At 41.8% G+C, this 13652-nt stretch overlaps 1 protein-coding gene across 2 annotated transcripts in view; it reads right to left on the bottom strand.

The window, feature by feature from the left end:
* Positions 1-13652, bottom strand: part of LOC117519913 (A disintegrin and metalloproteinase with thrombospondin motifs 2-like) — a 549951-nt gene that overhangs the window by 31363 nt on the left and 504936 nt on the right. For both annotated transcript variants that reach the window (XM_034181185.1, XM_034181186.1), the window contains exons 5-6: positions 5256-5339; positions 1502-1658 (exon numbers count right to left, since the gene is read on the bottom strand). In XM_034181185.1, coding sequence (XP_034037076.1) covers positions 1502-1658; positions 5256-5339 — 241 coding nt within the window. The remainder of the gene's footprint in view (positions 1-1501; positions 1659-5255; positions 5340-13652) is intronic.

Raw genomic sequence — 13652 nt, 5'->3', positions numbered from 1 at the left:
TTTGCGTTCGCAGGATGCAGGATTACTTTGTGCCCCTAGCGTGTATAAAAAGTCTGTGGGTCATACAGCTTTTTCTTATCGTACCCATTCTGTAGAATGATGTCCCTGCGTCAATAAAGCAGTCACATTCTGTGAAGACTTTCAAGTCTAGACTCAAGACACACTTGTTTTCTCATTCTTATGGTTAGCATATTGTGTAACTATGCTTTTCATTTTTTTACTCTTTGATTGTGCTTTTTAATATTTTAATTGTGCTTTTTTAATCTTTTAATTCATTTCATCTTGGTTTTTCTTTTAATTGTTTTGTGTGAAGTGCCTTGAGGTGACACTGTTGTGAATTGGTGTTATATAAAATTAATAAACTGAAATGAACAAATTGCATTGAATTGAATGTCTGCAGTGCTGGCTGTCTGTTTGACTGACTTTTGTCAGGATTTTGCAAAAATCACTTTAGTCCGTTTTCTTGAAACTTGGTGGAAGGGACAGGTATGGGCTAAGAAGGAAACCCTTAACATTTGGAGTGGATCCGATTAAGGTAGCAGGTTCAGGCATTTTGTTTTTTTTTTATAACTGCCTGTCTCATAGTGTTAAATTGCTGGATCTGCCCCTTCATGTAATCCACTCTAACAGTTAATGGTTTCCTCCTTGGCCCTTTACCCCACCTTTCCACCAAGTTACATGAAAATGAGTTCTGTAGGTTGTGCGTAATCCTGCTAACAGTCAAAGAAACAGACAGATAGACATCACTAACAACATTACCTCCTTGGCAAAGATTAAAAAAAAAGTTTGGCATTAGTACAGTGATAATATCTAAGAACAAGAGAGATTTGTTTTATGTGTACCAAGTGCTATTCTAGTTCATTTTTGAAATTACCTTCATAACATGCACAAAGTGGGAATTATCCACACAACAATATACAAGCAAAAGCTGAAGAAATCACTTTGATGAGTGGAGACGTGTGCTGAAGACCAAACAGAAGAGCTGTAAACATGTAGATATCACTGACTTGAATGAAAGATATACAGTCAGAGCCACACGTACACATGTAGAGTAAATGAATGTGCACCTCATCCTAACACATCTCCTTCCTCCTCTGCATACGCCGGTTAACAGCTCCCGGTGTGCTGCTGTGTCCCATAGTGCCTTTAATTGTGGCACTGTGGCTGGCCCTGCTGTGCCTATTGATTTTTCTGCTACTGAAGGCTGACCCCAAGGGCAGCTGAAGGGTTTCTGGAAAGCTAGGCCACTGCCTTTAGAGGCCTCTCCCCTGGGCCTGCCTTTTAGCCTGCGCTCTGCTGCACAGAAAACCACCAACCACCAAACCCACCTCGCACTGTGCAGCTGTACCAAGCAAAGGGAAGACTGAGGGCAGATTTCTATGTGTAATTATTAGGTTTAAACTAATAATTTAAAAGGTTTGGAGAATGATTACTGCTCATGCTGATTTGTTTTTCTGTGTGTGTGAGTGTGTGTATGTTACAGTTCTAAGTGTCTCATTACCTTGCATGCCCGTGGGGCCAAATTCCTGTCGCGTGAGGAAGATGGCATGGTCATGATACTCCGCGTCCCCTGTGTCCTGCTTCTGCTGCAGAAAGGCCCAGCGACACACATTCTCTAGACTCTGTGATGGATTCCCCAGTTCTATCAGACTCATGGACTGAGGAGAAAAAGAGAGCGAGTGAGTTAGAGAAATTTACACTGTGCACAAACGGTGGATTAAAACTTTTTGAAATATCAGTTTTGATACAACAATGCATCATTTAGCTCCGTAGGGGGCAGTGTCATAATGCTGCACACTGTCAGCTCATCCTGTGAGTTGTTGATGCCTGCAACACATGCACAAAGTACTCACAAACAACAATATAGCATGCAATCTCAACAAATCATTCATTCATTCATTCATCTTCTACCGCTCAGTCCAATTAAGGGTCGCTGGGGGCTGGAGCCTATCCCAGCAGCCATAGAACGCGAGGCGGGGTACACCCGGGCCAGGGCCACAAACAGACAAAACAAACACAGACACATCCACACACACACCTACGGACAATTTAAAGAGTCCAATCAACCTAACCCGCATGTCTTTGGAAGTGGGAGGAAACTGGAGCACCCGGAGGAAACCCATGCAAACATGGGGAGAACATGCAAACTCCACACAGAAAGACCACGGGAATTGAACCCACGACCTTCTTGCTGTGAGGCAACAGTGCTAACCACTAAGCCACCGTGCTGCCCCTCAACAAAACAATGATTGAATAAAAAAAAAATACAGAAGATACCAGCCTATTAATGAGACCTTGTGGCACAAATTTATACATCAAGACATCCCTTATGTTTATCTCTCATGTTTGTGCTCATCACCATTGTGCCCTGAGGGTAGTCAGATCCATGTGTCCTCCTAGGACTGCTTCCATAACTCAGTCTATTATTCCAGTTGGCATTAAAAGTTTTGACATACTAAGTTGTCACCATGGCTCTCAACCATTTTTTTTATTTATCCTTTTTAGTCCATTTGCTAATGTTATATAAATTGTGGGTAGAATTTTTGAAACAGTACTAAAATGCATCTTTGGAATATGTTGAACACAAAATTTGTTGTTTCCAATTTTTCTGTCATGATTTTATGGTTTGCTGATATCCAATAAATGGAGTGTTATAAAACGCAGATTTTTCTCGTTTTGAATTCAACTGGCTTATCACATGTCAAAAAGTTCCATCTGTATGTTTCAGATTGAGGGGGAAAAAAGCTAAATACATTCTTAAAATAATATTTTGACCATCTTCAAACAAATGTTAATGAAAATTGCACCAGCTGTATGCTGGCTTGTATAGAATTGTGTCATTGTGGAGGAGACGAAATACAACTTTAGTAGAATCAGAGGATGATGAGGAAGGTGAGGACGAGAACCTCAAAGGGGCTCATAAAGGACACAAGGAGCAAGGAAAGTATGATCACAATAATTATTATACTGCAACGTAGTGATGGGGCAGCACGGTGCCTTAGTGGTTAGCACTGTTGTCTCACAGCAAGAAGGTCGTGGGTTCAATTCCCTTGGCCTTTCTGTGTGGAGTTTGCATGTTCTCCTCGTGTTTGTGTGGGTTTCCTGCGGGTGCTCTGGTTTCCTCCCACATCCAAAGACATGCGGGTTAGGTGGATGTGTGTGTGTGTGTTCCGTAGGTGTGTGTGTCTGTGTTTGTTTGTCTGTTTGTGGCCCTGCGACAGACTGGCGTCCTGTCCTGGGTGTACCCTGCCTTGCGCCCTATGACTGCTGGGATAGGCTCCAGCCCCCCGCGACCCTTAATTGGACTAAGTGGTAGAAGATGAATGAATGAATGAACTTAGTGACGCTGAGAGACTATATCAACAAATAAACAATGTGACAAAAATTTGGGGCATGATTTTTGTTTTGCTTTTGTTTTTAAAGGTCCCTTTTCTCCTGAAACACCATAAGTCACCTCAGTAAAACTGGCAACAAGCTTTTTCCTATTTTATACCAGCTAAGTATAAATTAAATGCATTTCTGAAGATTTTAGACAATTTCTTTTAAATATTTACATTGACTGATGGACTATTTCAATCCAAAAACATTTTCTATACATTTGACAGACACATCAGTATGTCACCTTGGCTCAGTTCTACTCTGAGATAGGGATAGGAAGTGATAAAATTGTATCAATATTGCCATTATCAATTCTGCTGATCAGTTTGAATCTTTATCAATTTCTGATCAATGTTCCATGGGGATCAATGTAAGCCTACATAGGTTTTTACTCAGTGTAGCTGTTTTCCTTGTTGCCAGACACAGAGTTTGGCATCATGACATTATGTTACATGCAATGAGTTTTTGCAACACAGAACGGTCATAAACACATGTTGGTACTGAGAAGAGCAGATAGAATCTGAGCCATACGATTCAAATGAAGCAGAACATTTCCAGGAGGGTACCAAAAGGGTTTGGGTCATGGTGCTGGATGAGGATCTGCAGTCTGCTATTCCTCTTTTAAGGAGCTGCTCCCCTCCTTCCATACATTCACCCTCATATGTACCTCCAGCCTTCTCTCTCTCTCTCTCTTCGAATGTGTTCTTTCCTTGCAGTTTTCAGGTGTAGACAAAATACAGTCGATTCACACAGCTAAGGATACACGTGCACATGATGTGTGAGAGTGCTGCACTCAAGACATATATGGTCTGCCTCTTTTGCATGTGATGCGACGTGAAGTCTGCACAAACACGCCTCAGACAGGGTGCACTGTACATGTGCCAGATCATGTTCACCAGGTGCTTGTCCACGTGCACAAACTGTAACTGTGTGCATGAAACAAGTTGCTCAGATGCACATGTGCTCATCATGGCGTATCATGTACATGTTGTGCTTCAATGTGTATAAGCGTGGGAGTGTGGGTGCGCCTGTATTCAGGGTCCCATAGCCAATCTGCAGGCTGTCTGGGTGCAGCTTTGTTGCCACGGTAATTGGGGATGATGGACAGCCGGAGCTTTGGCTGAAGCTCCATAAGGGCTGGCCCAGAATGACCAATGCAGGACAGTGTGTGTGTGTGTGTGTGTGAGTGTGTGTATGACAGAAAGAGAGAGCAAGAGAGAGATTGCTTAGGAGCTCCAATGGGACTGTAGACATGGAGACAGAAGAGATAAGGCTACAGCAGAATAATTAGTCTACAACAGCGCACATATCTACCAGTAAAGTAATTTCTGTCATCCTGTGGGGTAAACCCTGCCCTCGTCTATCCGCTCCATCTCTCGTTCCCTTTCTTCATCTCTTCCTCTCTTTAGCACAGACAGGCAGATAGAGTTACAGTGGAGCACAAAAGGATGCTACGCGTCTGTCCGGTCTGTTTATGAATAAGGGAGGGTTAACATTGATTGTTTATCTTTTCCTGGACTTCCCATGATCCTGTACTGCAGTCTACTGTACTGGGAGGAAGGCTGATTGCATAACAGGCCGGGGTTTTTGTGTGCTTTGGTGCTGAACTGTGAAGGTGTGCGACTTGAAAACACTCCCCTGAGATGCCGCATGCTTTTAGTTCCTCTCTTGCTCAGTCCACTGGAATAACAGGCTCCGGGCAGCAGTTGCGTACTGATGAGTGTGTGTGGCAGTGCTGTTGGCTGTGCTTACAGTAGACACTAAAAGCAATTGTAGCAAAACAAAACAAAAAACAAAACAACAACAAAAGCCAGAGACAAGGCATCGCCTATCCAGGAAACACTTCTCAGCACAACACGTATCCTGTTGTGTCTTACCTTTCCATAGCCAAGCATGATAATCCGCACCAGCACCACATTGATCTTTGCTCCCAGCGACTGGTCGTGATAGATCTCATTCACCTGGAGGCACACAAGAGGAAAGACGAGTCTGAGACAAGTCTCAGGGAAACCAGCAAAATGGAAGCAAGAGGAAGACGAGAGGACATGTCTAAAGCTTCTCAATATCTCAATCACCACAGTGATAAAAGAGAATGGAACAAGCGAGAAGAGTGCATGGAACTCTGCTTCCCAGGAGTATAAATGGATAGGGGATGAAGGACAAAGCAGGCAAAGGAAGGAAAGCACTAATGCAAGGAAACAAGGTAATGTGTGATAAGGGAGATATAGAGCATCTAGCACAAGACATACACACTCTGTGTGTGTATGTGTATGTGGGGGGGCGGTGGTTGACAGCACAGACAGAAGGGTAAATTAACACGGGAGTTGGGGCTTGCTGTCCTCAGTGGCTGTGTGCGGTGCTTAATGAGGCAAAGGGATGTAAAAACTGACAGCCATAATGAGACGGCTGATGGACACGCTGCGGAAACGACGACACACACATCCTGTATAGACACACACAGGTACAGAGACGCAGAATAAAAACTGTAGATCCATCCTGTAAGAGAAAGGTTTGAGAGAGTTGAGGAACGCTATGAAAAGAGAGAGGAGAGAAAGAGGGAAGGAGATGGGAAGCTGAGCGTGAGGGAGCTCAGCGTGGCGAGCGCAGATATGAGGAGCTTTGAATAGTGAATTCTTAGAAAACAAGTGGAACAAACAGCTAGTGAGGTGGAGTGTTTTTTTAAAGAAAAAGAGGATAAAGTTAGAGCAAGCTAATACTATGTCTCACATCGACTTTAAAATCAAACCTTGGCGCAAAGCAGCGCACAGCGCAATGCAAGTGCTGTACACATACACTCATCTGTACACCCATGGGCATCTTCCTCTCAAAATGAGGTGCGGTCAGGTACAGCGGAGGTGTTTTACTAATGTTTAAAAGATTTCACATCCCGGGCCATGTATTTGTGGTGTTTAAAGTGTGTACTGGGATGCATATACCAGGCAACAGGAAGACACGGCAGGTCTCCAAAAGATAGCGGACCACAGCGCTCGTGACTGACCCACACCCGCATGGCATTCAAGGGCATTCTTGTTATTCTTACTACAGTACATTCTGACAGCACTCTGGATATTCCTTCTGTGTTCCAGCTACAGCTGAACTGCATTCATAAGCATATGCATTGGAAGTGCACGATTCATTCGAGGCGGGATCTGCCCACATTCTAAGTAGTTGAACGGCATTCGTACATGGCTGTCTGGCTGTCTGTCCCTCCCGACTGCACCTCAAAGTTTTGCTTTTTTCTCATTCTGGCTGATTCTGCTTGATTCCTGCTCATTCGTACTAAGTGTGATGGGGCTCTTATGTTCATGTCGTATGGAGGATTGGACTGGGAAGAATTCCGCATATTGAGAATGAATTTTTACAGATTGCAGTTGTTTAATCAAGTGTTTATCCAGCTCTGGAAGCAACCACAGCATCTGCATGGTTTCCAGCATTTTGTGATTTCTTTGACAGGTGTTTCTGTGTTGCACATATGCCACCTGTTTGATATATTGTCTTATGCACTGGTTGGCATTGGTTGGTGAACTTGTCTCTAAATCCTCAGGGGTCCAAGGGCCTTTTCTTTATGGTACCATAATTCCGTAATTCTCTTTTTAATGTACTTTTTTTTAGTATAATGCCCATGTGTTGCACATCAAAATATTCAAAACAATCTAGGTCTCCTGAATGTGAGATATATATTTGTATTGCGAAGTGTCGAAAAGAAATAATTTGGCACTACAACAGAAAATATGAAGAATATTTTTAGAAAAACAAAACAAAACAAAAACAATATATTTATTCATGTGGTTGAACTGTTACTAAAGTCTTCAGGTCACAAAAGTAGAGCCTGACCGATATGGATTTTTTGAGGCTGATGCCGATAACGATATTTGGATGAAAAAAATGCAGATAATTGATAAATCGGCTGATTTGTCAATAGCCAATAAATCAGCCGATATTATTATTATTTATTTGTAATTAATAAAATGTTCTTTTTTGGACCCTTAACAAAAAAGGTATGAGCTAAAAGCTGAAACTTTGACCTCATATTGATTAACTTTATAACAGAAAAGAATTTTCAAGTTCAAAAAATGCAAAAATGCAATTGGAGCAGTTAGGGGGCTATTCAAACAGGCCAACTAGTAAGATATCACTCCTGAAAACGATCTTTGCCATATCACGTGGGGTAAATCTGGCCTACGATTGGATTTTGGAAAACCTTGTGACAGAGAACCAATTCCGATTGGACACTCACACTGCGCACGTCATCACACATCTTCTATGAGGAGTACCAAGATGGCCGACAGTGGATCGAAAGTCTGCGGAGTTAACTTTTCAGCAAAAAAAAGGAAGTTTCTATCTCATATCATTACAAAGTTATTTACAATTTAGTAAAGCTTGGTCCCAGCTGCCGTATACGAATAGAGTGAATGTAATCGCAAAGTTATTACAAACAACATCTTTATAAACTTACTTGTATGCTTTTGTCAGCCGATCAGTGCAGTGTGACGGTGAACCACGGGGGCCGGTGATGAACACATTTAAGCAGGAGTGTAAGCAGCTCTCAGTTGAATGGAGTCAGAGCTCCATCTACTGGACAAACGGTGCAAGGACATTTTACATTGCCGACACAAACATTATTTCAGTAACTGTTCTGTTTATGAGAAATTATTGGCATTTTATCGGCAAAATTTTGGCTGATAGTGAGTACTTTTAAAAGGGCTTATATCGGCCAATAATATCGGCTGGCCGCTATAACTAAAAACTATACTGGTTTTTGAAAGTCCCAAAAACCAGTTTTATTTGTTATTATCTATCGTCCACCTGGTCGTTACTGTGAGTTTCTCTGTGAATTTTCAGACCTTTTGTCTGACTTAGTGCTTAGCTCAGATAAGATAATTATAGTGGGCGATTTTAACATCCACACAGATGCTGAGAATGACAGCCTCAACACTGCATTTAATCTATTATTAGACTCTACTGGCTTTGCTCAAAAAGTAAATGAGTCCACCCACCACTTTAATCATATCTTAGATCTTGTTCTGACTTATGGTATGGAAATAGAAGACTTAACAGTATTCCCTGAAAACTCCCTTCTGTCTGATCATTTCTTAATAACATTTACATTTACTCTGATGGACTACCCAGCAGTGGGGAATAAGTTTCATTACACTAGAAGTCTTTCAGAAAGCGCTGTAACTAGGTTTAAGGATATGATTCCTTCTTTATGTTCTCTAATGCCATATACCAACACAGTGCAGAGTAGCTACCTAAACTCTGTAAGGGAGATAGAGTATCTCGTCAATAGTTTTACATCCTCATTGAAGACAACTTTGGATGCTGTAGCTCCTCTGAAAAAGAGAGCTTTAAATCAGAAGTGTCTGACTCCGTGGTATAACTCACAAACTCGTAGCTTAAAGCAGATAACCCGTAAGTTGGAGGGGAAATGGCGTCTCACTAATTTAGAAGATCTTCACTTAGCCTGGAAAAAGAGTCTGTTGCTCTATAAAAAAGCCCTCCGTAAAGCTAGGACATCTTTCTACTCATCACTAATTGAAGAAAATAAAAACAACCCCAGGTTTCTTTTCAGCACTGTAGCCAGGCTGACAAAGAGTCAGAGCTCTATTGAGCTGAGTATTCCATTAACTTTAACTAGTAATGACTTCATGACAGAAAAAATTACTCATAACCATCCCAAAGACATATCGTTATCTTTGGCTGCTTTCAGTGATGCCGGTATTTGGTTAGACTCTTTCTCTCCGATTGTTCTGTCTGAGTTATTTTCATTAGTTACTTCATCCAAACCATCAACATGTTTATTAGACCCCATTCCTACCAGGCTGCTCAAGGAAGCCCTACCATTATTTAATGCTTCGATCTTAAATATGATCAATCTATCTTTGTTAGTTGGCTATGTACCACAGGCTTTTAAGGTGGCAGTAATTAAACCATTACTTAAAAAGCCATCACTTGACCCAGCTATCTTAGCTAATTATAGGCCAATCTCCAACCTTCCTTTTCTCTCAAAAATTCTTGAAAGGGTAGTTGTAAAACAGCTAACTGATCATCTGCAGAGGAATGGTCTATTTGAAGAGTTTCAGTCAGGTTTTAGAATTCATCATAGTACAGAAACAGCATTAGTGAAGGTTACAAATGATCTTCTTATGGCCTCGGACAGTGGACTCATCTCTGTGCTTGTTCTGTTAGACCTCAGTGCTGCTTTTGATACTGTTGACCCTAAAATTTTATTACAGAGATTAGAGCATGCCATAGGTATTAAAGGCACTGCGCTGCGGTGGTTTGAATCATATTTGTCTAATAGATTACAATTTGTTCATGTAAATGGGGAATCGTCTTCACAGACTAAAGTTAATTATGGAGTTCCACAAGGTTCTGTGCTAGGACCAATTTTATTCACTTTATACATGCTTCCCTTAGGCAGTATTATTAGACGGCATTGCTTAAATTTTCATTGTTACGCAGATGATACCCAGCTTTATCTATCCATGAAGCCAGAGGACACACACCAATTAGCTAAACTGCAGGATTGTCTTACAGACATAAAGGCATGGATGACCTCTAATTTCCTGCTTTTAAACTCAGATAAAACTGAAGTTATTGTACTTGGCCCCACAAATCTTAGAAACATGGTGTCTAACCAGATCCTTACTCTGGATGGCATTACCCTGACCTCTAGTAATACTGTGAGAAATCTTGGAGTCATTTTTGATCAGGATATGTCATTCAAAGCGCATATTAAACAAATATGTAGGACTGCTTTTTTGCATTTACGCAATATCTCTAAAATCAGAAAGGTCTTGTCTCAGAGTGATGCTGAAAAACTAATTCATGCATTTATTTCCTCTAGGCTGGACTATTGTAATTCATTATTATCAGGTTGTCCTAAAAGTTCCCTAAAAGCCTTCAGTTAATTCAAAATGCTGCAGCTAGAGTACTGACGGGGACTAGAAGGAGAAAGCATATCTCACCCATATTGGCCTCTCTTCATTGGCTTCCTGTTAATTCTAGAATAGAATTTAAAATTCTTCTTCTTACTTATAAGGTTTTGAATAATCAGGTCCCATCTTATCTTGGTGACCTCGTAGTACCATATCACCCCAATAGAGCGCTTCGCTCTCAGACTGCAGGCTTACTTGTAGTTCCTAGGGTTTGTAAGAGTAGAATGGGAGGCAGAGCCTTCAGCTTCAGGCTCCTCTCCTGTGGAAGCAGCTCCCAATTCAGATCAGGGAGACAGGACACCCTCTCTACTTTTAAGATTAGGCTTAAAACTTTCCTTTTTGCTAAAGCTTATAGTTAGGGCTGGATCAGGTGACCCTGAACCATCCCTTAGTTATGCTGCTATAGACGTAGACTGCTGGGGGGTTCCCATGATGCACTGTTTCTTTTTGCTCTGTATGCACCACTCTGCATTTAATCATTAGTGATCGATCTCTGCTCCCCTCCACAGCATGTCTTTTTCCTGGTTCTCTCCCTCAGCCCCAACCAGTCCCAGCAGAAGACTGCCCCTCCCTGAGCCTGGTTCTGCTGGAGGTTTCTTCCTGTTAAAAGGGAGTTTTTCCTTCCCACTGTAGCCAAGTGCTTGCTCACAGGGGGTCGTTTTGACCGTTGGGGTTTTACATAATTATTGTATGGCCTTGCCTTACAATATAAAGCGCCTTGGGGCAACTGTTTGTTGTGATTTGGCGCTATATAAAAAAATTGATTGATTGATTGATTGATATCGGTCGGGCTCTACACAAAAGCAGTGAAATATATGAAAACAATTTTAAAAACATGTATAATCATAAAAAACACCATCTGTTGGGAACTACATGGCAGTGATCAGTAACATTCTAAAATAGTATATTTATGAAATAATATCACTTACATGCTCTTTCATATAATTCCTTTGCTGCCATTGAAAAAAAAATGCAAAAATTGCTGCACCATTCCTGAGGAAAATAATACTTCCATGTGTTTTTCCACAATGATTTTCATCTCTGAGACAAAAAAAAAGTGTTTTCAGGTCAACAGACCCATTCTTTTGGAGTTTATGAGCCTTTGAGTGCATTTGAGTGATGATCTAACACTAACAGATGCTGCAGCCAGAGTGGAGCGTCTTGCAGCAGGCAGAGAGAGGGCACAGACCATGGGACATTCTCTGGCCTTGAAGATTGGCTGTGAGGCAAAGACTGACTAGAAGAGAGATTAATTTTACAGATGAGAATTTCTGGTTTCAGGAAGTGGTCAAAATAGTCTTCTTGACATTCCGTCACTGATCTATTAATAGAAACATGACAAAAGTATGCTTTGATGCATCTGCGCATCCATGGACCTCACACAGTTAAAAGGGATGACAGATGACGCTTTGATTAATATGTATGTCACATCCAAAACATGCCCATCACAAATCAAGTGACTGAATTTGCATCCATTTATGTCAGGGATGGGTACAGATTATGTAAGCATCAAATAATCGATTGGGTTTACGTCAAATACCAATACTTGATGGCTTCTATTGAAAGCCCTGCAGCATTAACTGAATTAACCAGCATGAACACGATTAAGTCAGTGAGAGGTTCAAATTGTGACCTCCGATGTATTTTCAGTTGAGTGCCCAACCCCACCCTGCTCAGCGTGCCGCTCTCAGAGCGACATCTCTGCTATTTTGGCATTGTGGGATAGCTCACCGGACTACTTCGACTGACCCAGCGCTGAATTTGCCAACATGAGAAGATGCTGCTGGATGAGTATGAGTATTGACTCACGATCATTTAGGCATAAAAACACACAAGATACACAAGTTCTTGTGCCAAATATACTCCTGATGCTTTTGTCATCGCAGGTCTGGGAACTACTTTTTGCACAGGAATACATCAAGCACGTCAGCCACGGGTGTGTACTAACACAGAATACCCAGAAACTGGTTAGTTGTTTGGCCAAAATGAGAGCATCCACTTTTAGCTTTGACAGGCAGGTTTGGTAGGAGACAAAGGCAAGGCTCACTGTCACAGCTCTGGCTGCAAAAAGACTTAATGAAAAGGAAAGCAATGGTCGGTACACAGGAAGGCAGTCCAAAAGGCACAGCAGCAGTACAAAGATCATCAGGCTAGACGTGGTCAGAAAAAACACGAAACACGAGAACGAGAGCTGGTATGAAGGCACAAGGCGCAACAAACTGGCAAAGAACCAACAACCCGTGAGCTAATAAAGCCCCAGGTGGCAATCAGCAGATCACAGACAGGTGTGCATGGTAAGAACCAGAAGCGGGGTGTGGCCACAGAGAGAGAGAGACAGAGAGAGAGAGAAAACCACAGACAGACCCCAGCAGTAAAAATCCCACAAGAACAGAATACACAGAAAAATAATACAAAAGCAAAATGAGAATAAAAACAAACCAAAAACCCCGCAACCAACCAGATAAACAGTCAGGCCCTGACAAGCTTGCCATAAGCTAAGCTAGTGGCGCTCATGAGAGTAGGGCCCAACCCTTCTTGCTAACTTCCTCATTGTCTTGGCAAACTAACAAAGTATATATGACTTTGGGGTGTGAGATTACACATCTGTGCATAAGTGTGTACATTTTATTTATATTTGCTTGTCTGAAACAACAGGGACACATAGGCGGGTCATCTAATACGGGACCAGATACAGTCTGTTTCCTTGACAACAGTTAGGCCAATTACTAGTGGTTGACTTCCATGTGACCATCCAACTACAAGCATCACCCTAATGAGAGACGCACACATACGCAGATGCCACGCAGTGTCATATGGTCCAAACTCATATTTTATTATGCACATTTGTGCACTTTAATGGTTGCATACATTTGGACTGCTCATGCACAGATGCTGCATGGTAGAGGATATAAATGCCAGAGCAATTCATAATTCCAAACTCACACATATATTTACTGGGATGTGTTCAGCCATGCATGCTCCCGTAAACACTAACACAATGTACACACACACACACACACACACACACACACACACACACACACACACACACACACACACACACACACACACACACACACACACACACACACACACACGTTAACAACTGCACAGGCGTGTATCTCGTTAATGCATCTGGCTGTAGTCTTGAGGTTCTGAAGGGCACACCTGGTGTCATGGCTGACCTCCAATTATACACACTGCCTGAACTTGACTGTCTGTGTTGCAAGTGATGCAGGCCACAAAAACATGACCGTCAGATAAAAAGAAGGGCACACTGAGAAAACATGCAAATTAAAGAGATAGTATGAGTATTAAAAACTCAATCAGCAA

Source organism: Thalassophryne amazonica, chromosome 11 (assembly GCF_902500255.1).
Source record: "Thalassophryne amazonica chromosome 11, fThaAma1.1, whole genome shotgun sequence".
In the NCBI taxonomy this organism is placed as follows: Eukaryota; Metazoa; Chordata; class Actinopteri; order Batrachoidiformes; family Batrachoididae; genus Thalassophryne; species Thalassophryne amazonica.
Note: the sequence above shows the minus strand (reverse complement) of the source record. Positions and strands in the feature narration are given on the sequence as shown.